The 25708-nt window shown below is 51.2% G+C and overlaps 1 protein-coding gene and 3 non-coding genes across 5 annotated transcripts in view; 2 read left to right on the top strand and 2 right to left on the bottom strand.

Annotated features, from left to right (window-relative positions):
• The window catches only part of VAC14 (VAC14 component of PIKFYVE complex), a 102564-nt gene that overhangs the window by 9493 nt on the left and 67363 nt on the right, over positions 1-25708 (top strand). For both annotated transcript variants that reach the window (XM_025920638.2, XM_086688939.1), the window contains exons 2-12: positions 3610-3760; positions 4076-4243; positions 5032-5094; positions 5678-5785; positions 6311-6420; positions 6708-6814; positions 7770-7904; positions 8378-8530; positions 14964-15027; positions 22046-22190; positions 22466-22531. In XM_025920638.2, the coding sequence (XP_025776423.1) occupies positions 3610-3760; positions 4076-4243; positions 5032-5094; positions 5678-5785; positions 6311-6420; positions 6708-6814; positions 7770-7904; positions 8378-8530; positions 14964-15027; positions 22046-22190; positions 22466-22531 (1270 nt within the window). The remainder of the gene's footprint in view (positions 1-3609; positions 3761-4075; positions 4244-5031; positions 5095-5677; positions 5786-6310; positions 6421-6707; positions 6815-7769; positions 7905-8377; positions 8531-14963; positions 15028-22045; positions 22191-22465; positions 22532-25708) is intronic.
• On the bottom strand, positions 650-720 carry TRNAG-GCC (transfer RNA glycine (anticodon GCC)). Its single transcript has one exon. It is a non-coding gene; the product is annotated as a tRNA-Gly (tRNA).
• On the bottom strand, positions 1327-1397 carry TRNAG-GCC (transfer RNA glycine (anticodon GCC)). Its single transcript has one exon. It is a non-coding gene; the product is annotated as a tRNA-Gly (tRNA).
• On the top strand, positions 9551-9621 carry TRNAG-GCC (transfer RNA glycine (anticodon GCC)). Its single transcript has one exon. It is a non-coding gene; the product is annotated as a tRNA-Gly (tRNA).

Raw genomic sequence — 25708 nt, 5'->3', positions numbered from 1 at the left:
GGCATGCTCACTCTTGCCTGCCCTCCTCGCCTCAAGAGCTTGTCACCAGATCATTTTGTCTCTGTTTTGCATGCAAGTCTTGTGTGCGGTCTCGTTTCCTCCCCAGCAGAGAGCCCCTCATGGCTGGGAACGGATACCCTATGCTGGCTGCAGAACAGGGAAGAATGTGCCCTTTCCAGGTGCTCAGGGACCTGTAATGACCCTGGAACAAGCAGACAGGCGATGCCATGGTTCCAGGATGGCTGTGCTGCTGGCACAGCCGGATCTTCTGCAGGCGCCCTGCAGAAGCGTCAGGGATGTGCTTAGTCCCGCTCCATGTTCTGCTCTAATTTGTCCTGAGCAGAAACACGGCCTGGCTTCCTCAGGAGTGCTGTGGGCAGCCAGAGTCCCCAGGCAGGCTCTCTGGACAGGAGCACGTGGCACAGCTGCTTCCAGTGGCTTTGGTGATCCCCACACCCTGGGCCCAAGAACAGGGAGAGACAGGTTCTGGATGTTTATGGAATTCAGGAAACTGAGTATTTTTTGCCAAAGATAGTTAAAACTCATGCTAGAAACAAGTCATTCTCAGTTGTCAGACTGTACTTACATATTCTTTAGGCAGTATGAAATCTCAAAGCCAATCTTCTATGGTTAAAAGAATTTTACTGTTTGCATTGGCCGGGAATCGAACCCGGGCCTCCCGCGTGGCAGGCGAGAATTCTACCACTGAACCACCAATGCTCCAGCTGTGATCAGCTGTGTGCGCACCTCCCTTTAACCCTCGTCCTGAGCCTCCTAGTAGATCTGCTGATTCACAGAATATAAGGCCAGGCTCTGATGCTGCCACATCAGCACAGCCTTAAGAACAGCATAGGCTCCAGAGCTGAAGGAAGGAGGTAGAGGCGTGTGTGCATGGGTGCGGGATGGGGAGGGAAAGAGAGAGAGAGAAGTTGCTTTGCCTTCAGACCTCAGGACAGAAACTAGAGCTCGAGTCCCTCCTCAGTAGCAAAAAGTACTTGGAGGCTTTGGGTGACTTTCTGCCCCTTGGAGGTGTGGGTTTCCCCATTCCATGCTTACTGTGTGCTGAGCTGTTTTACAGTTCTCAGGTTTCACCCCACCTTCCCGCTGGAGACTGGCCCAGTCCGAGTCCCTCACTGGTGCAGGGCGTGGAGGCCTTGATCCCACAGCCAGCAGTGCCTCCCTGGAAAGTCCAGCTGCTCCCGGGGAGTGAGGTCAGATTCATAGCACCCTGAGCTGCTGCAGGTCAGCATGGTTGAGGAGACTGTCTTCTCCAGCAGGATCTCTGTGGGAGGGGAAGCCTGCCAGGAAAAGGCAAAAGAGCCGCCCTGCATTGGCCGGGAATCGAACCCGGGCCTCCCGCGTGGCAGGCGAGAATTCTACCACTGAACCACCAATGCTCCAGCTGTGCTCTGACACCTCTGCAGGGCTTTTCTCAAGTGGCTGTGTCTATGGATACTCTGAGCAGCGCCTGCAGGTCACTGCGCCTCACCTGGCCGGTTTGTCCAGTTTGGGAAGCCAGACAGGCATACAGAGAACCATCCTTGCTGGGCCTTATTAGACTGCTTTGGGAGTGCGGGAGCCTACAGAGTTGGCATTGAAGTTACACCTGGAGGCCCTGGGTGCATCCACAGCCCTCAGCCCCCTGGGGTCGACTTGGTGGAATCTCACCCTGTAAAGATAGGGAGAGAGACACCTCACAAGGCCGTTGGTATTCCAACTTCCCGAAATACCCGTCCCTGCTCCCACATCCACCAGCTTGAGAGCCAGGCCTGTTTAGTTCACCTCTGTGCACACAGCACACACAAAATAGGTGCCCCATGCGACTTGCTGTATTAAATTTTCGTCAAACTGTGTCAACCCCTCATCGAACAACCTTTTTGTAGGAGTGGTCTTTGCCTCATAGGGCCGCACGTTTATTTTTGAACGTCTCTAATTACTGGCAGGTTCCTGACACGGAGCTGGAGCCACCTAGACTAATTGATACCTTTTGGACTTGACTGTCCTTAAAAGTCTTCGAGCCAACTTGAGACCCCCATTTATGTGGCAGGCAAGCAGTGTCCTGCCATGATGGACACAGAGCAATTAGTGAGTCCAGGCAGCTGCTTCAAAAAGTCTATATTGTGTAGACCGTCAGTCCTTTGGCTGCTACACTGGTACTCCCTCATGCTTGGATGATGGGATGGTCTCTGTCCAACTCACAGCTTCTTAAGACATCCGCCTCAAAAACCATGAGAAGCTTCTCTATTACCCACGCTGCAGGATCCATTCTCCCTAATCTGAGATGGCTGGAATGGCCATAGCCAGCCATCCTGGTAGATTCCCCCCTGCTGCTCTGTTCTCAGGGGCCCCAGATAAGCTTGCCTGGCTCCCCCTCCTCGCCTTGGCTCATTCATCTCCTCCTGCCTAGAACACTTCTGTCTCCCCTCTCCCTGCCTCCTTCAAGGTCTGGCTGCAATCCCACTTGTAGAAAGATATCCCTGACACCCAGGCCATAGCTCCATCAGTTATCTGGGGAGCTGGTTATCCATTCCCTGAGACTGGTCCCTCATGGAGGCCTCCCTCACACCTCCCTTCTCCCTCTTAGCCTCAGGCCCCAGTTGGAGACCTTGGACATTTTAGACCTGCCCTTCTTGCCTCCTGTGTTACATGGGTTCCTAATGCTTTTCTGTCTGATATAGAACAACCCTTCCCTGCTCTTTCCATGCCTCACCCATGTCTCAGGCCCTCCTTCCTGACCCTGACAGCTATGATGTTCCACGGGGATTTCTTCCATTTTCTGTCAAACCAGCCCCCACAGCCTAGCCTCTCCAGGCTGCCACCAGAGATACCTAATTAAAACATAGATATGAATGAATGAATGAATGAATGGGTAAATCATAGATCATCCCGTTGCCATGACTGTCACCTTGATGGTTGTTTTCCTTCCACAAACCAAACTCTTCCTCCTCCTTTAAATACATTGTGTCTTTTCAGAGCTCTCTGCCTCTGGCCAGTCTCTTCCCTGGGCCTAAGATGCCGTGCCCTTTACCTGGAAAGTGCCTGTGGGTGTTTTTAACATCTGACCCAAATGGCACCTCGTATTCAGCCCATGGCATTTTTCTGGCTTCTGTGGTATCATTGGCACCACATTGTTACAATTACTTATTTGCGTATGGATCTTGCCCATTGCTCTTGGACCTGATTCAGTGCTATCCTTGGAGATGACACAGACACAGAGAACCTGTTGGGTGCAGAAATGAAGGGTTGAGCAAGTGTTGAATAGAGTTGGTTGACCAACTGACCATGTTACAATTTTGGGTCCCCAACAAGACATTCCCTTTCATTCTCTCAGAGCTCCCAGATTCCCAGAAATGAGGTAGCTCCACCATCCCTCATTCTGTTATACACAAAGGGAAACTGTGACCCAGAATAGGGAAACAATCGTGAGCCAGCCAGCGCCTTCTAGTCGGCGGAAGAGCTGAGGAGGGCCCACCCTGAGATGCGTGACTTCCGATTCCTCTTTCTGAACAGGCCATCTCATCTCCCTCCTGTATCCCCCGGCCCCCGGATCCAGCCGCCAGGGAAGCCTGACTCCGCTGCTTGTTCAACCCCTCTCTCCTGTCTCTCCAGGCTGGTCCGGGAGTTCGTGGCCCAGAACAACACCGTGCAAATCAAGCATGTGATCCAGACCCTGTCTCAGGAGTTTGCCCTGTCTCAGCACCCCCACAGTCGGAAAGGGGGCCTCATCGGCCTGGCCGCCTGCTCTATTGCCCTGGGCAAGGTGGGCCTTTCTCCTGGGGGGACAGACATGGCAATGATGACCTTTGCTCTCTCACCCCTGAGACCCAGCAGGGTGTTGCAGACTTCTGCTTTAGTGCCATTGTCTCCACACCTAAGTCTAGCAAGGCTGGCTTTGCAGCCTTGCACCCTTCTTCCACGGCATGGCTCCTAGTTTGGAGGCCGACTTGCCAAGCGTCTGTAAGGCCAGCCCTCACACAAAGGCCCAAGCCTCACAGGGGCACTGGGATGTCGACTGGGTGCTGGGGGCCCACATCCTGACCCATCTTGAGCTGTTTCTCCTCCTGCCCCATTGCAGGACTCGGGGTTGTACCTGAAGGAGCTGATTGAGCCGGTGCTGACCTGCTTCAATGACGCGGACAGCAGGCTGCGCTACTATGCGTGCGAAGCCCTGTACAACATTGTCAAGGTGGCCCGTGGTGCCGTGCTGCCCCACTTCAACGTGCTCTTCGATGGGCTCAGCAAGGTGAGCGCCCCCCACTCCAGCCAGGCTGAGCCCACCCCACCCGCTCACATGACCTTTGGGGCCTTGAGTGCTTGGGTCCCTTTCCCCACATGCAGGCAGAGCAGGTAAACATGGGGCTGCCGGGGCGACTCATCCGTTGAGTTTAATAATAATTTAATGAGCTTGTGTTTATGTTGGGTTTTTTTCCATTTCTCTCTTAATTGATTTGTACTGCATTTTATCAGAGTGTCAGTCCACCATGGAGTAGAGGGAAGAAAACAGTTTGAAAAGCCCTCACCTCCCCTATAGAAGGTGGAGATGGTGAATCCATAGTACAGACTGTATTTCCTCTACAAGGGGAGCACTGGCCTGTAAGCTGTAGAAAAAAACCCTACTTACAAAGGCAGTGGAGCCCCTCACACACCCTCCCGAGCACCTCGCTCAGCCTCACGGGGCTCTGCTGACCACCATAGTCACATCCAGGGTACCAGCCTCCAGGAGTGGAGAGAAGACCCAGCATTTGAAGATTGGAAACCCTCAAGAAAGGCCAGTGGGAACCAACCACCTGACCTGGTGGCAGCAGGTCTCAGAGGTCCCTGAACAGAACAGGAAGTCCACCGCATTTCGGTTCCTTAGCCAGGTTCCGCTTTGCCTGTCGCTACATCCCCTACCTTTCTTCAGTTTTTTCTGTGGAAGGGGTGCCTGTTCAGTATTCCAAGCTGTGCCAGGGCCTTGGCCGTGGGTTTTTAGTGGGTTCCTTGTCTTATGTATTGACTCTGACCATCTCTCTTTTTCTTTCCCTCTCATAGTTGGCTGCAGACCCGGACCCCAATGTGAAAAGCGGATCTGAGCTCCTAGACCGCCTTTTAAAGGTAGTACTTGGTCCCCACTTTTAGTGTGGAATCTGTTTCATCCATATGTCTGTACAGCTTATAAATTCTATCACTGGGGGTGCTCTTCCTGATTTTTTAAAAGTGTTTCATTTATGTACAGTCGAAGTGATTCTAGTGTACAGTTCTGTGACAAGCGTGCAGAGTTATGTCACCAGCACGATCAAGATACAGAAACATGCTGTCGCCCCAAACGCCCCCCTGGTGCTAACCCCACCCAGGGCGGAGGAGGCTGCTCCTCACCTCCCATCCACCCCCCCCACCCCCGCCCCAATGACAGGGAGCTGCTTATGCTAAGCTCACCAGGGCATTTGATCCAGATCTAGGGTTTTGCCATAGGATTAGTCCTCTTGGCCTTGATTCCTGCCTTTACTCCAGCATTTTTGCTTGTCCTTTGGCCTGTGGGAGGGTGGATGCTCCAGGACTTCTCCTACCTGGCACAGGCCCTGCCCATTTTCCTCTGTGGCCACCTGACCCCCAGAGCCAGTCCTGGGCCAATAATTCAGTCAGGTCAGGTGGCCCTCGGCCTCTGGCTTTCCACAGCTCACGTGCCTCTGACCCACAGGATATTGTGACGGAGAGCAACAAGTTTGACCTGGTGGGCTTCATCCCTTTGTTGCGGGAGAGAATTTATTCCAACAACCAGTACGCCCGGCAGTTCATCATCTCCTGGGTAAGAGCCAGCCTCACGACTTTTTTCTAGCTATAATGAGCCTCTGATTTAGTAAAATCTGTCCCCTGGCACACCCTGGGCAGTTGTGTGGCTGAGAGAAGCCTCATTATTATCCCTCTAATAGCCAGTGACATCAGGTAATCCAAAATACGTTTATTCAGCTCTTCCCCAAAGCCATGGGGGTCATGTTTGCCCCTGACAACGATATGGTTCTTTCCTTGTCCCAAGAGATACCCCCATTTCTTTTTGAAGCCAGTGGTGCTACTTCTAGTGGCCACACCTCTCCAAGCCTCCTCTGTCCTTTCCAGTGTCTTCCCTTCTCCCTGTGGCATCAGGATCTCCTTGGAGTTAAATCCCCATCCTGCACGTTTAACCCACTCTCTGCCGTGGGGCACCTGGAGGGCCATGAAACGCTGTCTCAGCAGGGCCTCCTTCTCACCGCCGTGTCCCAGAGCACCGGAGACAAGGAGATGAAGGTTCTCAGACTGGTGTAACTTTCCCTTCCGGTTTCTTCCCCTGGGTCAGATCCTGGTTCTGGAGTCCGTGCCAGACATTAACCTACTGGATTATTTGCCGGAGATCCTGGATGGACTCTTCCAGATCCTGGGCGACAATGGCAAAGAGATTCGGAAAATGTGAGTGGAGACGGGATGGGCTGCTGCCCCGTGCACACACGCACCTTACATCCAGCAGACAGGCAGCCGCAGGAGATCAAGTTCATTCTTTTCTTCCTAGTTCATGTGCTTCCTGCCTTGAGGAGCAGAGAGCTCATTAATCCCCATGCTCTGGAAAACAGCCATCCGGCAACTGTGAATGTAGTCCCCTTCTCGGTGGCCCACCCAGAGCAGAAGTGGGTGTGGGTAGAGGCGCCTCCAGCCCTGGCTGGCGTATGCTATTTCCCTTCCCCTTCTCTCATTGGTAGGTGTGAGGTGGTCCTTGGAGAATTCTTGAAAGAAATTAAGAAGAATCCCTCCAGTGTTAAGTTTGCTGAGATGGCGAACATCCTGGTGATCCACTGCCAGACCACTGGTGAGTGTGAAGGCCCCATGGCCACTGCCATCTCCTCAGAGGCAGAAAGAGCCCTGGTGGGAGTATGAACCAGCACACCATTGGACCTGGGGCAATAGAGGGTGGGTCCTTGTGAGAGAGAGATTCGGTTCCTCCATCAACATGGAGGCCCTTTTGCTTGGTCTGAACCTGGAATAAGGTCTGGAGACCCTGTTGCTGGGAAGCTTGACATTTCACTGTGAACTGAAAGGCTTTGAGGTTGGGACTGTGTATCCATGACCTTCTGCTGCATATCAGACCACTCCAAAGTGTGACCGCCTGACACAACAGCCGCTCATTATTGGTCAGGAGTCTGTAAGTCAGCTGGGTGGTTCTGTTCCCCTGGGCCAGGCTTGGCTGCCCTTGATTACGCACCTGCAGTCAGCTGAAGGGTCATCTGAGGCTGGATGGTCTGGGATGGCCTCACTTACACCTGGCAGTTGGCTGGCTGTCACCTGAGAAGCAGGGACAGTTGGTCCATGCGTCTCATCATCCGGCATGCTAGCCCAGATGCATTCATATGGCATCAGTAAGGTCCCGAGACACATTGTAGAGGGGAGCATGGCTTCTGGAGGCCTGGGCTTCCACCAGCCATGCCATCACTTCTGCCATCTTTTGGGGGCCACAGTAGCAAGGCCAGACCAGATTCAAGCAGTGAGGAAATGAACTCACCCCTTGATGAGAGGAGCTACCCAGCCCCTTTTCGGGTGCAGAGGGGTAGAGAACCATGGCTGCTCTTATATGTACCACAAGATTGCTATTCCTTCCCGACCTGGTACCTGTGTGTTCCTTTGGAGGGCGAGAGAGTATCAGTGAGGCTAGAAGCCATGCAACCCCTGGCATCCCCTCCAGTCCCATCTTCCGGGCCTGGTCAGTGGAAGGGAGCGCTCTGGCCTCTCATGCTGACCCTTCCGGAATCCCCCAATTCCTCTTCCAGATGACCTGATCCAGCTGACAGCCATGTGCTGGATGCGCGAGTTCATCCAGCTGGCTGGCCGGGTGATGCTGCCCTACTCTTCAGGGATCCTGACCGCCGTCTTGCCCTGCCTGGCCTATGATGACCGCAAGAAAAGTATCCTTCACCCTGAAGAGAGGAAATGGGAGCAGCCCCTCAGGAGGCTGTCAAGTTGCAGGACCCTGGTGTGGGGGATGGAGGCTCCCTTAGGATCCCTCATACCTCCAGGTAGCCCCTGGCACCTGGAGAGCAAGCGGCAGAGCGGGACATGGACTCTGAGCGCTGGGGCAGCAGCAGGGACACAGGGCTGATACCGTTGTCCCCAAACCTCACCTGGTTACTTCCAGCTCTGAAGCAGCTCTCCCAGGTCCCACGGCTCCAAGGCCCTCATACTGCCCTGTCTTGGGGTGTGGGGGTAATCCTGGTGGTAGGAAGTCCACCAGGATGTGTCGTATGAGAAGACAGGAGCATTTCACGGGAACTCCGTTCAGACTGCCCAGTAGTCCCGCTCTGGAGAGGACTGATCCCAGTGACCTCAGGTTTAGGGAACACCCCCTGGATGGGGCTACTCCTTACATCAGTGGACTCAGGCATCAAGGAGGTGGCCAACGTGTGTAACCAAAGCCTGATGAAGCTGGTCACCCCTGAGGATGACGAGCCTGATGAGCCGAAGCCAGTGGTGCAGAGGCAGGCAGAGCCCAACCCCGAGGACTCGCTGGCAAAGCAGCAGGGGACAGCCAGTGGTGAGTAGGCCCTACCTCCCGCCCCTCATGCCTCCCAGGCTTGGGGTCCTGCTTCAGCAGCCAGGGCTACTTTCCATATGTTACCTCATCTAACTCTGGTAACAACCCAGTGAGGTGGAAGTTACTCTTCTCCCCATTCTACAGATGGGCACAGGGAAGACCAGTAACACGACCAGGGTCTGGCAGCTACTAGATGGCAGAATTGGGATTTGAATCCTGGCTGTCTGCCTCCAAAACCCATACTCTTAACTCATACTGCCTCAAAGACCATTTCCTTTCGGAAATCTTTTTCTGGGTTTGGCTACAGGAAATAGGAAGGTTTGGAACATGGCAGAGGACAGACTGCAGGGCTCACGTGAATCTTGGCCGCAGACACCCGGCCACCTGGAGGCCAGCTGCCTTCCCTGTGCCAGCCGTTCCCTGGGCAGGAGGCTACAAAAGCTGAGGGTGCAGTTTATTCAGTCCTTGGGGATTCTACTGCCGAAAGCAGTGTCTTTGGCAAATGAAACGGCTCTCTGCTGCCCTTTCACACTCTTTCGGCATTATTGTCTCATTTATAACATAAAGAAAAGCACTTTTATGTCAGTTAGAGTCTGGAGTTTAACTCTCTAAATGTTATCTAGAGCTCTGACTGTTTTTTTCTTTGGGAGGCCTCTCTCCTCACTGAGAGAGCACTGATCAGCTTCGGGATGACGTTCTCCTTTGCAGAGTCAGCCAGAGAGTAAATTGATGCAGAACCCACTCAAATTTTTAAGACTAACAGACTCAGGTCTGGAACCTGAGTTCCAGGAGCCCAAAGAATTTCTGAAACGTTTCTCCTGTTGCCGTTCTCAGGCTTCTCTTGAACATGTGAGCAGTGTGTCAGGCACGTGAGCCCCACGGGTGTCCTGTCCTGGGTTTGGCTGGCAGAGCCAGCAGCGGTCCATGCTGGACCAGCTCGGGTATCAGGTTACAGCTGTGCGGTTGCTTCTGTGAGCCAGAGCAGCAAAACAGCTGGAGGCAGCACAGCCATCAAGTGGAGCATTGGTGGTTCAGTGGTAGAATTCTCGCCTGCCACGCGGGAGGCCCGGGTTCGATTCCCGGCCAATGCAGCAGCTGAAAACTTTTTGGCAGTTCCTTGAGAAAGAAAATTTGGGGGAATAAAGTTATGTGGGCCTCTCAAGGCAGGAGCTTTCTCACTAGGAGAAACTAGAAGAATCTCAGGGAAAGATCTGTTTTGTGAAACGCTATGTTTTCTGTATATGTATGGTATCATACAGTTCACATAATTCCACAGCTTTCTTTTTTTGCTTGTGTGGTGGCTTCTTCTGGTTTTTGTTTTGTTTCATTTTGTTTTACTTGACGAGTTACAACAGGCAGAAGTTTCGAGTATTTTATACTGGCTTTAAAAGTTAGTGCCTCTTAATCCATTGAGTCAGAAAGTAGAATAATGGTTGCTGAACTGGAGGGGAAAGGGGAATTAGACACATGGTTTCTTTTCAGGGTAATGGAACTGTTGCAGAATTAAATAGTGGTGATGCTTTACATAACTTTGTGGATTTACAAAAGACGACCCGGTTGTATGGTTTAAAATGGTGAGCTTTATGTTAGGAAATTTTATGTTATATGCAGGATGTCTCAGTTTTTTAAATAAAGTTAGTACATCTTCCCTCAAAGTGGAACCCAGCAGCTCCTACCCCACCCTTTCTCCTTACATGGCAACACGTCAGGGCCTCCGGGAAAGAACCACTGTATTCTGCAGGTCATGACAGCTGCTAAGAACCTGCCAGCTGGAGCATCGGCAGCTCCACGGTAGAATCCTCGCCTGCCAGAGACCAGGGTGCCATGGCCAGCCAATGCAGTTTATTTTACTTAGGTAAAATAGGTAGTTTTTTCTAAGCAGTCTCAAAACAGCTCCCCACTTAGGAGACTCCATGCTAAACCAGGATACATTCAGGAAGCTTGGCTCTGGATTTTACTACCTCATAAACAGCATTTCAGCAGATGCAGAGCTCAGTTTAGAGTAGTTCCTAGAGATGATCACAGCTCATTTAGAGGCTCCGTACCCACTCCTTGCTCAGCTTGTAACTGCCACATTACCAAAGTGCCAGGAGAAGGTCGCGGCGAGCCAGGAGACAGTGATGATTCAGCTGGTCCAGTTGACAGGTTCATCTCAGCCTCTGCCGCTTTTTCCTATTACTGTTTTCCTCCACTGTTCCAGCTCCGGTCGCCTGGCCAAAGGCGGGAACCTCCTCCCTGGTCTCCCTCTGTTGGAGGGCAAGACCCATGAGGAGGTTCATCAGCCGAGCCTTCTGTGCGTGAGCATACACGTGCACACGTGCGCGTCCCCCTCACCTCTGACTGCAGGACCCTCATTTGTGCCACACTGTTCCCAGCCTGTCTGCTTGCTTTGGCTCCCCTTTGGCCCTGCCACTTCAGGGGTCCGTGATGCGGCCTCCTTTCCCTGAGTTCCTGCAGTGTTTGACGTGTGCACCCTTTTCCTCTCTGTGATGTTGCCTGATTGTCCCAGGTGTCCTGGCCTAGACTCGGTCAGAACGGCCTGCCGGTGAGTCATGGCTCTGCTGACTTCGTACCTGTTGCCCTTAGAGAAGCCACTTAGCCTTTTTAAGCCCCAAATTCCTTACTTGTTAAATAAGGCTAACGATAATAATGCCAAACCTGTAGTGTGGTGGTGAGTTTTAAATGAGATTTTTGCTTATAAAGCTTTTAGAATATAGCAAAGGCCAGACACTCTCAGAAACAGGTGATTTAGTGTCAAATTTTTAATGCATGTGTATAACATACCTATGTACTTAGCGAGGTTCTCTGGACAGGCCTTTTCCTCCCTTGTTCTTTGTCGTTGTTGTTTTTGTTTTTTTAATCATCAACATTTTCCAGATAGTAGTGTGCCCCTGGTGGGTCCTAAATGAGGGATCACAGAGGGTTAGGGGTAGAAGTTCTTGTACCAGGTGAGGGGCAGAATTATAAATAAGGTTTCTAGGAGAGGGCTTGCAACCACTGTTAGTAGATGTGTAATGGAATGCATCCACTTGCAAGGCTTTGATGGGACTGGATATAGCGGCAGCTTCTGTGCACCCTGCAGATGTAGGTGAATCATCTGCCTGCAAGGAGCCCAGGACAGACCCACAGTTGAGTAATCATGTGGACCTGCATGTGGTCACAGAGGACTGGGGGCTCCAAGCCAAGTCCATGGAGGTCATTTGAACGGGATCTTTTCCTTCTCCTTAGCTTCCACTCTGCCCCCACCTCACCCCACCCCTTTTTTTACTCTGATTATAAGGGAGGTTATTACTGTGATTTTTACTCTGATTATATTACTCTAGTTACACGCTCCCTGTAGAGATGAGAGGGGGGAAGGGGCATTCCTAGTGGGGGGAGAGTAAGCAGGTGGAATATATCGTCTGCTACATACCTTTGGTGGCATGTGTCAGAAGCCATGAACATTTGAGAGAATTTGTTCTCAAGGAACAAATAGAGATGTAGGTAAGGTTTTCCATTTAAACATCTAACAAATTTTAGCTCACGTATTGTCCTAACAAGGCTGTGAGGGGAGTACTGGTTACCCCATCATACAGTGAGGGACTGGAGGCAAAGTCGCGTAAGCTGCCCACAGTTGCACAGCTAGTAAGTAGGGGGGTCAGGGCTCAGATTTAGGCCCGAGGGCTCTGAGTCTTTGCTCCTAGTGCCGTTTACACCACAATTCTCTAAAGAGGGAACTAATACAAAAAGGGCAGCCACAGATGTACAGCTTGACTGGAAATGGGAGCATTGGAGAGTAAAACGATGTATCATTTTTACTCATCAACTTGGCAAAAATGTAAAAAATTACTAATATCCCTGTGTGAAGCTTGGGGAGATCGACTGCTTCTCTGTGCCTGAAGTGCATGTGTAGTGGTAGAACCTTACCAAAGAGCAGCTTATCAACGTGGATTAAAATATAGAATTCCTGACCCTTCCACCCAGCAGTACCCCTGACGTGGGATCCTAGAAAAATGCACTTGTGCAGGAAGAAGCGTGGGAGAGATGTAAGAGTGAAAGCTACGAAACAAAGGAAGTTAACTTGAACCCTATTTCTGATATCGCATCATTTCATCTACAAATGTGCATGTTTCTAAAAGTCAAGAGGGAGGAGGCAGCCAGGGGCGTGGAGTCCTGGCTGCCGTTCCAGGCTGGCCCACCAGCCTTCCCCGTGTGTCCTCCTCCCCTTTGCCAAGATCTGTTCCATCAGGCCCAGCCTGCGCCTGGCCCCACTGAGCTGTGCCCTGTCCCGCACAGGGCCTCTGGGACTAGAGGGGGCAGGCAGCAGCTCAGAGCCTTCCTGTTCAACGTGGAAATCAAGGCCCTCTTCACTTGGGGGTTGAGGGTGGTCCATAGTTCACAGGAATAACACTACGCTAAGCTATAGTATAAAGTAAAAAAAAAAAAAAAAAAAAAAAAGCAAATTGCAGAAAACATACTGTGATTCCATTTATGTTACAAAACAGAAAGAAATACTGAGGAGGGCACCTGTTGGGATGAGCACTGGGTATTGTTTGGAAACCAATTTGACAATAAATTTCATATTGAAAAACAAAACAAAACAAAACAAAAAGAAAGATAGGAATACTTGCCAGACCAGTGAAGTAGTTACTTGCATATAGAGTGGAGTAAGATTAAAGGTTAGAAAGAGACGGGGGCATGTTCTGCTTTGTTTGAAATTTTTAGAATGAGAATATGTTTTACTTGTATAACTTACAAGAGGCCAAGGCTGGCACCATTTGATCAACAATATATAAATAATGATAGTTTTAATTGGTAATCCACAATAAAATATGGGCCCATAATGATGATGGATGGATGGATGGATGGATGGATGGATGGATGGGAAGGGACTGCATTTTCCTATAGAAGAATTCTGGTTAATGTAGAAAAAAAGAGGAAAACAGAAAATCACCATTAGGCAAACTCCACAGTAATTATTATAGATCCATCAATGGATGCCAAAGTCAGTAGGGGAACATTTGAGGAAAAAACTAGGTGTTTGTCTAGTCTCAAATATCTTCCCCAAGATATTTATTAATTACAAAAAGGAAAATAGTAGCTTACTGTAAAGAAACCCAGCAGACACTACCACAGTCAGATGATAAGGTCAACATCATCAGTAACAAGACAGACAGACATCACATACCCCGATATGATGCACTGAGAAAGTGCATCACTTTGATGGTGGTCTTCCAAAAATGCGTAACCTCCGCCTAATCATGAGAAAATGCAAGACTAACCAAGGTGGCAACACATTCTGCAAAGTAACTGACCAGGGCTTCAGTGATAGCGAGTTTGTGGAAGATATGGAAAGACTGCAGAACTGTCACAGATTGGCAGGGACTAGGGAGACAGGACAACTAAATGCAACATGTGGTCCCTGATTCTACCCTGGAACACAGGACGTAAGTGGAAACACCAGTGAAATTCACATTAGGTCTGTAGTTTTGTTAACAGTCTTATGTGAGTGTTCCTTTCCTGGTTTGATAATGTATGATGTTAGGTGCAGCTGGGTAAAGGGTAAACAGAATTCTGTGCTATTTTTACAACCTTTCAGAAAATTAAAATAATCTCAGAATAAATATTCTGTTCAACTTTCTGTCTTTATAGATCTACCTCTTTTGGACATTTCACAAATTGCAGGCTTTTATGACTAGCTTCTTAACGTTGGCATGTTTCCAGTGTTCACCCATGTTGTAGCACATATCAGTACTTTATGCATCTTTGTTGCCGTATAATGGTCCACTGTATGGCTGTAACACACTTATCCATTCATCAGTTGATAGACATCTGGATTGCTATGAACATGATGTACGGTTTTGGTGTGGACATGATCGTCCGTTTCTCTAGGGTATATATCTAGGAGTGGGATTGCCGGGTCAGAGGGTAATAACTCTGTTGAGCCTTTAAGGAATTGCCAGGCTGTTTTCCAAAACACCTGCACCATTTTACATTCCCACCAGCAGGGTCCAAGGGTTTTCTCCACATGCTCACCACCACTCATTCTCTGTATTTCAGCCGTCCTAGTGGGTGTGAACTGGTACCTCGTCGCAGTTTTGATTTACATTTCCCTGATGGCTAATGATGTTGACTATCCCAGGAGTCATTTTTAACATCCATTGCCTTCGGGCCAGCGGTCCCTTCTGAGATTTCCCAGATGTGTTTAGGGCTGGTGCCCTTCTTCTTTTGAGATCACTGTGCCTAAACACTTAACAAGCACGGATGCTATCCCAGAAGCTTGGGGAGTGGGTGGCATTGGGTCCTTAGGGCTCCTGAGCTATAGTCCTTTTCAAGAGCCAGAGTCAAGGTGTGGGGGACTAGAGAGTCTGTGTCCTTATATCAGGCATCTTGTTCATTCAGAAGACTTCAGCGGTCCTCTGGCATGACACCTTGTTCCTCTCACTGTCCCCAGGAGGCCCTGATGGTTCTTGTGACTCCAGCTTCAGTAGCAGCATCAGCGTCTTCACACCAGCCAGGTAAGTGGTTTGTTCCAGCCAGAGGCGTTTGTAGAAAGCAAGTGGCCTGGGTCTTTCCTGGGTGCAGCAAATTGCAGTAAAGACCCGAGGCAAACTCTCCTTAGGGGGCACAGTGGGTGCTTGATGAAGGGATCTGAAGAACACTGAGCAAACCCAAATCCCCCTAGTTCTGATGGACAGGTAGCCTTGTCCCCAAGGACAAAGATAAGAAGCTGTTGGAGGTCAGTAAACACAGGTTGTAAACGTAGAACCAGTGCATGGTAGCTACAGGGAGACACGCGCAGACACCTTTGCCCAGAACCTTTTTGCCTGTCGGGATAACGTGGGGCTGACAAGACTGACAAGGAGAAGGCTGTTCCAGAGTCCAACAGAGCATAGGCTATGGGCCGCAGGAGCCGTCCTCTCCCAGGCGCCGGGTCAGCTGTCATAGTGCAGCCTTCCACATGGGGGCAGAGCAGGCCAAGCAGCAAGATCATTGCTTGCAGTTCCCTACATACTGTATGCTGGGTGATGACATCCACTGGAGAGGGAATTATCACCGTTTTGTCCCTTTCTACCTCCCCTGGACTTGCCCCATGTCACTTTGTCTTTGGGTAGAATTAGCCCCTGTGGGGCTGCAATGGATGGCATTCTTCTATAAGGGATTTCTTCCCTCTCATCCTGACACTGAACCTGGACCCTGGGGAAGGGGTCACTCATGATGAGAAAATATGCACTCAACCCCCAGGAGGCTCTCTTCTCCCTGGACCTTTAGAATCTTTCCTCCTTTTGTATCATTTTTTCACTTATTCTTATTTCTAAGACCCTGTGGGCATTTTCAAAGTATGTGAGTACTGATTATAAACGTGGACTGCTCCTGGGGCCTCTTCTAATCATTTGAGCAAGGTGGTAAACATTCATTCATTCATTCATCCTGTTAGTTGTCACATACTCCAGAGTACCTGCCAGGCTTCAGCCCTACAGGTTCCAAGGTAAAGATGTGACTCCTGAGTGTGGTCCCCAAGCTTGAAGTTCTCTAGTGGGGAAACAGAAGCAGGGCATGATTTCTGTGACAGGGTACTCAGAGGGTGCTGGGGGCGTGCCATGGTGCCCGAGCTGAAGCTCACTGGAATAGTGGCTGACAAGGGTGGTCACTCACTGGGTGCTTCCTGGCCCGGCTGTGCCAAATACTTTGTGTCACGTCATTGGATCTTGCTGATGTTTCAATCCCATGGGGTCATTAGTAGTATTAATTCCTTTTAGGGCTGAGGAGGGACCGGAGACCTGGGGGCTGCTGTGTAGAGAAAGAATTAGGAGGGTCGGGCGAATGCAAACCACCTCGGGGGCCACAGCTTCTTTCCCGTGGGAGGAGGTGGAGGCTCAGCCTCAAGAAGTGGCAGAACGTGGAGAAAGTTGGAGAGACTTTTTCTTACCTGTTTTGAAGGATGACTTGACCAGATTTGCTGATGCATGTGATGGAATGAGAGGAGAGACTGAGGGAAAGAATAACTTCTAGATTCGGGGCTTCAGCCAACTCAGGATATCCTGGCATTTCCCACGCTGGGGTGGAAGGAGGCACAGGTGTGTGAGTGGGCCAGTCATGGGCTGTGTGCCCCGGGGAGGTTAAGGAGGCAGCTTTGGATCCTGGATTCTGGAGCTGGGGGAGAGATCCGGAGGGAAGTGCTGGGAGATGTGTCCTCCAGAGGGACCAGCTCTTGTTCTGAATGCTATGGGAGCCTGCCTGTAAGTGGCAGTGTCTGGTGCAGACCTGTGACTCGGAAGGCCCTCTGGCAGCTCCAGGGGGGATGAGTGAGGGAGGGGCAAAAGTGGCAGCAGAGAAGCCTGTTGCAGACTTGTCACCGTTGCTTAGGCCACAGGGTATTGTCCTGCTCCAGGGGAGTGGCAGTGGGAGGTGGAGAAAGGTCTAGGAGGAGGCAGAGGTCAGACATCACTGACTAACCATGGCGGGCGGGCATGACTCTCGTTGCCTCGCTTGGGAGGCAGGGGCGCCATTTGCTGGAGCGGCTCTAAAGGCTGAGGCTGGGAACTGCCTCATTGGAACCAGATTTTGTTTTAGACCTGTCATTCAGGAGCCCATGCCAGATCCTACCCTTTTAAAATTAAAAAACCAAGAGCAAATCATCTCGTGCTTTCTTTATCCCACAAATGGCTCTTTTCTCGTGGCAGCTACCAGTCTGAGTCAGTAGCTGTGCCAGAGAGGGGGGCGACCTTCAGAGTCATGAAACCTGAGCCAGGTGCCTAGGCCCTGGGCCCCCCACTCGTTGGAGATGGCAGCTGAAGACAGTAGGGTAGGGGCAGTCTTCCTCCAGTAGGTGCTGCCAGAGGGGCACTGAGCTCAGACAAGAAGGCAACTTCCAGGATCGCCAAGAAACAAAAACCCACCCTGTGACTGTCCAGACACACTGCCTGCCCTCTGAAGACAGTAGGGTAGGGGCAGTCTTCCTCCAGTAGGTGCTGCCAGAGGGGCACTGAGCTCAGACAAGAAGGCAACTTCCAGGATCGCCAAGAAACAAAAACCCACCCTGTGACTGTCCAGACACACTGCCTGCCCTCATCTCTCATGAATCCTCTGTGTAATGAAGTCCGACCGCCCGGGCACACATCCTGACTCTGTGTCCCTGGGCAAGCAGCTTAACCACTCCCTGCCTCCATTTCCTCATCTTTAAACTGGGTGCAATGACAGTGCCTACCTCCTAGGGGTGTGGAGCTTGTATGAATTGAATATGTAAAGAGAACAGAATGGTGCCCAGCTCAGAGAAAGCCCTTTACGCATTTTAGCTACAATTATTATTACAAGAACCTCATGATTATCCCCATTTTATGAATGAGGAAACAGGCCCAGAGAGGTGAACTACTGGTCCACAGTCACTCAGCCAGGTTGGAATTAGTGGCCAGGTTGGAGTTCAGGCTAGGCCTGTCTGACTCCCAAGGCCACTGGTGTGGCCTTTATTGGTTGCACTGGGAGAGTCCCAGAAGCCCACCCGACAGGGGAGCCCCGGACAGGTTACTACGTGCACAGGCTTCCACTCCAATGCCTGGGGCTTTGCCAAGGACTGTGGTGTCATCATTGAGTTTCGGTATAGGTCACTGGCTACATAAAGGCAAACAGAAAGATCTGGAATTCCATGCTTCCCAACTTCTAGCATCTGGAGATTGAAAAAAAGTTGTAAAGATACTTTATTTAAAAAATGTGGAATTCAGAAACAGTTTTTTTATTTACTTTCTTTCTAATTTGATTAGAGATGTAACATATGAGTACCATAAAAAGTTAGACATTACAGGGACACCTAGGTGGCTCAGTCATTTAAGCTTCCAATCTTGATTTCCACTCACAGGCTCAGGGTTCATGGGTTCGAGCCCTGTGTTGGGCTCTTTGCTGACAAAGTGAAGGCTGCTTGGGATTCTCTCTCCCTCTCTCTCTCCCTGCTCCCCCACCAAAATAAAAATAAACATTAAAAAAAAAAATTAGACATTACAGAAATGAAGTGTTGCCTCCCAGAGAGAACCCCTGGAATTAATCATTATTTATTGGTAGAATCAGAAGTATTGTTTAATAAATCGCTATTTTATTTATTTTTTGTTGTTAAATTTTTTTAATGTTTATTTTTGAGAGAGAGAGAGACAGAGCACAAGCAGGGGAGGGGCAGAGAGAGAGAGGGAGACACAGAATCTGAAGCAGGTTCCAGGCTCTGAGCTGTTAACACAGATCCCGATGCGGGGCTCAAACCCACGAACCACAAGATCACTACCCAGGTCGAAGGTGGAGTCAACTGACTGAGCTCCCCAGGTGTCCCATTTAATCGCTATTTTAATAGCTACAGTAGTGCCATGCACTTGGAAAATGTCATACACATACGTGTAAGACATTAGTTATGAGATGCTTTATGAGAATGCTCAGTGGAAGTGGGGTTTTGCAGACACCTTGAAATAACTCAGAAGCCCCCAGGAGCAACTAGTCTAGACTTTTTGGACCCGATGCAGAAATGTATTTTAAACTGTGAGTGAGCTCCCATCTGCTCTCCGGGTAAGGTAACCCAGGGCAGAGGATACTCCATCTCGGACTCAGGAGCTGAGCACACCATGCAGCCTGCCCTCTCTAGGAAGGGCCTGGGTTCCCACAGACCTCTGGCTCCCCACGGAGCATGTGTGGAGCCCAGCACACAGCAGCCAGCCCTGCCCAGCGGAGCGGCTGAGAGCTGCCTCCTCCACAGCTAGTGGAATCTTTCCCAGGCACTAAGATCAGTCTCCCTGGTGCCCTGGGTGCCCCTGCTTCCCATGAGCCTCACCTCCAGCCAGCCAAGGGAAGTGAGACCCAGGGAGAGTGTCTACGGCTAAGGGAATAAGTTTTCAACTGATGGCCGCATGGCCTTGGACGGGTTCCATACTGTCTCATCTGTGCATCGCAGGATTGAGTTACTTGAACCATGACGTCCCTTTCAGCCATGGTGTTCTTGGTGGGTTGAAGCTGACACCTGCCTCACCAGCAATCTGAAGGTGCCCGTGTCTGGGGAGGTTTGCCATAGCCAACTTTTGCTGTGGGGAAAGTTGGAGAATGTTAGTGCACAGAATGCTGCCAGTTCTTGCGCACCGGCTCCACGAAATCCTTCATTTTATGGCCTTGACACAGTGCCATCGGGGGGAGATGCCACCATGGGCTGGCCCTTGATTTGTCCCTCAGTAGAGACATTGAACTGGCTGGAAGCATCTTGGGACTACAGTGAATCAAGGAGCCCATCTGGCCCAGGGACCATCTAGTATCATGGAGCCCTTATTTGGGCCACTTGGATTTGGAATGCCCCACACACACAGCAGCACCAGGCTTTCCCAGTCTCCTCTCCCGCCCCACATAGAGACTTTGCCTGTCGTGCTGATAGGAAAATATATTGAACGGTCTCTGCGACCCCTCTCTCTCCCTCCAGTACGCAGGGCTGCCAGGTCTGACCGGGCCAGTCCACATAAGGGCTCCCATTCAGCTGCCCCTGCCAGGGGACAGTTGGAAATGGACTCTCCTGAGCCTGGCCCATTAGGAGGCAGTGCCATGTGGTAGAGGAGGCCACCCTAGGCTCGGACTGCTCACATTCAAGTTGTGAGCTCCACCCCTTCCCGATCGGGTAACCTCTGGGCCTGATCTGCAGGGTGGAGTCGGAGCAGCTGGGCTTGGCACTGCCTTCCTCCCACTGGCAGCTTAGGCCACAGCCATTGCTGGCCACTACGGCCCTGACTGCCCCCAGGGGAGTGAAAACAAGGCCTTGCTCCCCGGGGGACCATTTCAGCTAAGAAAGTGGTCCTGGCCTGCCAGGCATAGAGTCCCAGCACCTTGGCCCCATGTGGGAGCTGGAATGTCCTGCTGTGGAAAGGGACTCACTGTGGACCGAGGGCTCACCAGGTCAGGACGCAGAGGCAGAATCAGGCAGTTGCCATTCATTCCTCACAGCCTCCTGAGCTCCCACTCTGTTAAGGCCTTGGGGTGTAGGTAGGCTTCTGGAGCTTCTCCAGCTTCTCAAGGAAAAGAGCTATAATAGCATGCTGGAAGGAGCCAGGTAGGAGGCCAGGAGGACAGGGGAAAGAAGGACTTGGCGATAAGAGAGTAAGTCCTGGTCATCAGCAGGAGGAGAGGGAGTTTCTAGGAAGTTTTCAGAGAAGAAAAGAAAATGCTCAGGAAGCCCTGGGATAGATTGCTAGCCCAACACCGTAGTGCCGTGTTGTCCGTGGCAATAGCCAGAGTCACGGGGCCGCTGGGCACGTGCAGTGTGGCTAGTGTGAACAGAGGTGTGCTGTCAGGGTGAAATGCACGCTGGATTTCAAAGACTTAGAACACCAAAAAGAATATGAAGTATCCTATGAGTGATGTGTATATTGTTTTTTATGTTGGCTTCATGTTGAAACGATATTGTTGGGGTATGTTATATTCATTAAAATATGTCATTAAAATTTTACCTGGTTCTTTTTATTTTTGAGTATAGGACTCAAAAATGTAAAATTCCATATGTGGCTCACATTACGTTTCTATCAGACAGTGAGAGAGAAAGTGATGAAGAGATTGGGAGCTTGTGTTTGCCACCCTGAACTTGTCTGTCTGTGCCTTAGTTTCCCTGTCTGTCTTAGGCTAGCAAAGAACCTAGGTGTTTAGGTGTTGGCAAAAGACCCCAGAACTTCCAGCCACATGACTCCCGTGGAATTAGTGGCATCCCCACCCAGAGGCTCAGGACTGCTGGGCTCTGTCATCACACGCCCAGCCCGTCTGGCGACCCGAGGATAGAAGTACCCACTCTCACCCCTAAACGAGCACCGTGGGGAATCATCAAACCATATTAAACAGCAGTTCTGTTTAGCAGTTACAGAACTGAGAATGGGTCCCTTTAGGAATTCACATCAAATGAGCTTCAGAGAGGCTGCGGGCAAATTAGGAAAGCACTGGCATCAAGTTCCTGCTGCCAATGAATAATTGAGCAGCCTAGAAATGCCACGCGAGACCGTTTTCTACAGACAGGCAACTGAACTGCCTGACCTGGGTCCTCAGGACCCAGGTCCTTACTGGAGAAATATTCTTTGTTTGCCTGGTGAAAACTCTGTCTGCTCTTAAAGGGTGTTTTCAGGGCTTTCCCCTGGACTCGTTGGATCCATTGGTTTTGTCTTATCAACAAAGGGTTTGGACTGAATGCCCTGAGGATGCTGAACGGCTTTTCATCCCTGAGGTCTGCTGGGGCCCAACTTGGTGATCTCAAAGAGGTGTTCTCCAGTACAAGCTAGGCCAGTGCTGGGGAGGTGGGTAGGCAGCCAGCAGACTGGCCCTCTTCCACCAACTCCAGCCTTGGAGAAGGAGGGTTGAGGCCACGGGGTGAAACTAGCCTCCACCAGCCACGTGGAGGGGGTGTGCCGTCTGCCCGCTCCTGGCCACCGCACCCAGGAAAGTGCAGCATGTGAGTGGTTCTGACTGCGAAGCCAGAGTGGTTCTGCAGCTCAGCGGAAGGGGCTATAGCAAGCTTCAACTAAGCTCTCCTCCCGGTCTCACCCACAGCACGGACAGGGCCCCAGTCACCCTCCACCTTGACGGGATCGTGCAGGTCCTGAACTGCCACCTCAGCGACATGGCCATCGGGATGATGACCAGGATCGCTGTCCTGAAGTGGCTCTACCACCTCTATATCAAGACTCCCCGGAAGGTGAGTCCCTGGGCCCATCAGCCTGATAGGCCCTTCGAACCTGGGGGCTGCTTCTGGGTCTATCTCAGTTTTCTGGGGCCTCCCCATGCTTGGTAGGGTTCTGGTCACTGCAGTTCTAGAAAATCCCTGGCAAGCAGAGGAGTGAAAGATGCTTGAGGAGCACTGGGGGTGTGGGGGAGGTCCATGCAGTGCAGTGGGACCCTGTCCACACTGAGCTCAGTGGTGGAGCCAGGGTGGGGGAAGCTCACGGATTTCCTGGCTTCTCTGCTTTCCAGATGTTCCGGCACACAGACAGCCTCTTCCCCATCCTGCTTCAGACGTTGTCGGATGAATCTGACGAGGTAGGTCACCCCCTTCCTTCTGTCATGGCTGCCTAAGTCATTTGAGTGACGGATGGGATCTGGTAGCTGAGAGGTGCTTGTTTTGTTGTCCTCTTAAATCAGCACCCGAAAAGTCGCTCTCTTCTTACCTGGTAAGGTGCATCGCTTACAGGGAAAGCTGTGTTTAATGCTCTTGGCTTTGGGAACAAGGACGTCTTCTTCCAGCCCTTCTGAGGAGCACTGGGTCAGTGTATCAGCGAGGACATTGGCCTCAGGGGGAAACTGGCTCGGCTATAGAAGGGCGGGGCGGGTGGGGTGTGGTGGTGGGCAGCTTGGCTGGGTTGGGTCCCCAAAGCAAGATCTGGCCCCGCGTAGCTGCCTGACCACGAGCAAGTGGCTTGTCTGGTTCCTTCTCTGCTCAATGGGGCAGTAATTTGGAAGATGCTAAGTGCCGGGCCAGGCAATGCTGGCCGCTCTGTGAGTTCTTGTTGTGTTCTGTTCATTGCAGCCAGCCTCCATTCTGACCTCTGGATTGAAATTGGCCCTTTAAGATTTGCTTTGTCAGGGTCACCAAGAGCAGAAGGGAGAGGCTAGCCCAGAGAAAGGGAGAGACAGCTGGGCCCTGCGTCTCTTAGCCCTCTGGGGGGCGGCCCCCGTCCCCACCCCATTCTTGGCAGCGTTCCATCCTTTGCTGTCAGGCTAAGGTAATGCTTTTTCAAGACTTCCCTGCCTCCCAACCTGGGGGCAGGATTGCTCGTGGGTGTTGCCATTGGCCAGGGTGACATCCCTTCCCTTCACCTATACCAGCTCTAGGCCGCCTGTCCGATGCTGGCAGGCTGTACCTTGACTGGTCCCTCTCCTTCCCTCTTCTGGGCTCTGGGCAGCTGTGGGCCTTAGGCAAAGCTGTGTGCCCCATGAGGCAGTGGGCACGTGAATCCACAAATCTGCCCATTGGGAATATGGGAGTGGACAAGAGCTGGGGGCCAGGGGAGAAGGAGAGCGACATTGCTTACAACCTCCTATGCGTGAGGCGCCTGAGCCTAGTACCAGGCTGTGTGTGGCCTAGGATAGTTTTCCTGCAGCCTGAGTTTGCTTTCTTGAACCTGAGCTGAAAAGAGATCAGATGGGCTGGTGCCTGCCTCTGCATTTCCAGAAGCTTCCAAAACAGATGGTCTGGGAATCTGCCCTTGACCCCTCCTGCTTGCCTCGTTCACATGCACACGTGCCTCTCTTTCCCTTTCCTTCAGCACCCACTTCGGCAGGGGGCCCAGGAGGACGTGGCCCGGTTCTGCCTGAGTTGGGGGTGACTAAGGGCACTTGGCACAGCCCTCATTTCAATACAAAAAGAAAGAGAACTTTCTGATTGGTTCCTTCCCTAGGACTTCGCTAGAAGCAGCTGAGTCTTCAGTCCTTTAAATTGAGTTGTTTAATCCCATCCAGCTCTCTCTGCTTGTGATTGGTTTTTGTGTGCGTATGCGTTTACAGGGAGCCGGCGGAGATGCAGTCCATTAAACAGCTCTGTTCAGGTTGCGGCTGTGGAAACTCGATTTGCTGAAGTGCCAAATGTTGTCAGAGCTTTGGGGCACATCTTGTGGGCCTCTGCTGGGAAAGGATTGCAGCTGCTCTTGGGGACAGTTGTGGGGCTGGAGGGGGGCTGTTGTCGTAACAGGAGCCGAGACTCCCTGCCTTCCTCTCTCTAGGGGAGGGAGTTGGGGACCAGGATAATCAGTGGTGAGTCCTGATTCTGCCCTATCCTGGTTCTTCACCAGATCACATTCCTAAGTGTCCCCTGACCAGTCTCTTTGGCAACCTTGAGGGCATACTGTGTCCTTGGCATTGGAAATACAGCCACAGACAACACAAAGTCCCCCTTTTCCTGGAGCTTCTTTTCTAGGATATCTAGAAATCTCTGTGGTAGGTTTTCCCAGTATTTCCAAACACAGCCCTGAACTCAAATCGGAGCTCCCTGGGGTGTAAGGCCCTGAAAGCCCATTCAGTCAAATCAGACCACAGCCAGACTGGTGGGGAGAGGCGCCTTCCTACTGACGGCTTCACAGAGCCTCCTTCGAACTTAGCCACGTTATATCCAGCCCGGGGCCTCAAGGCACAGGTTTGCCCATCGTCTTGGGTGATAGGTAGTAATAGCTTGTATGAAGTCATTGCTGTGCCCGGAACTGTGCTAGACCCTTGCCTTGTAGTATCTGGCGAACCCTCGACAATTCTGTGGGGAAGAACTGGTATCATTTCCATTTTGCAGTTGAGAATACCCAGACTGAAGGAGGTAAAATAACTCACACTCAGCTAGGGAGTGATGAGGCCAAACTCAAAACCAGATCTGTTTGACTCCAAAGCCCCTTTTCTTAATCGCTTAACCATCATACCTGTGTTCCACCAAGTGTGGTCCCAGCTACCCACATCAGAACCAGACAGGACATGGGGAGCTTGTGTGTAGTTGTATTGTCATCCCCATTTCTGGCCACCTTCTCCTGTTCCACAGGTTCTTGAGAAAGTTCTCAATGTGCTGTGGAGAGGGGTGGATATCTGTAAAAGCTTCAGCCTCCAGACCCTTTGTCCCATTTTCTTACTGATTTGTAGAAGCTCTTTGTATATTGGGGACATTCAGTTTGTCATCTGTGTTGCGAATATTTTTCTCTCCCAGTATAATTGTGATAAACTCACATTCTCCTCACCTTCGGTGAGAGCCACTGGCTTCAAGGAACAGAGTGTACCTGGGTGTTACTAATGCAAGAGCTGGGTGCAGGGAGGGGCAGAGTCTCAGAGACCTAGCCCTGCCCCACCACCATGTTCCATAGTCCCATTGGCCTTTGGCCTTGCTGGGTGTCTCACCTGCCATTGCTTCTCAGTTCTACTCCAATGCTAACTTGGTAGTCCATGCCCTTCCGGCATCCTCACTTGTGTCTGCTTTTCCATGACTCAGGATAAGTGGCTGTTTCCTCAGTACCAGTGCAAGTGCCTGGTCCTTGCACCCTTTGTCTGAAGATCCCTTTGGTCAGAAGGAACTTGCAGGTGTCAAATTAATATTCTTGGCACCAGAGTAGCAATCCCCCCATTAGCTAGAGATCCAATTACATGTTTTTAAGTGAAAATGCGACCCTGATTTCAACAGTGTGGAATGTAGGGTGCATGCCCTTCAGAGAGCCCTGCTGGACACCGTTAGGGAGGTGGGCGTGCTTCTTC

Source organism: Puma concolor, chromosome E2, assembly GCF_028749965.1.
Source record: "Puma concolor isolate L17-30 chromosome E2, mPumCon1.1.hap2, whole genome shotgun sequence".
NCBI classification, from domain to species: domain Eukaryota; kingdom Metazoa; phylum Chordata; class Mammalia; order Carnivora; family Felidae; genus Puma; species Puma concolor.
This window is presented reverse-complemented; position numbering and strand designations above follow the sequence as displayed.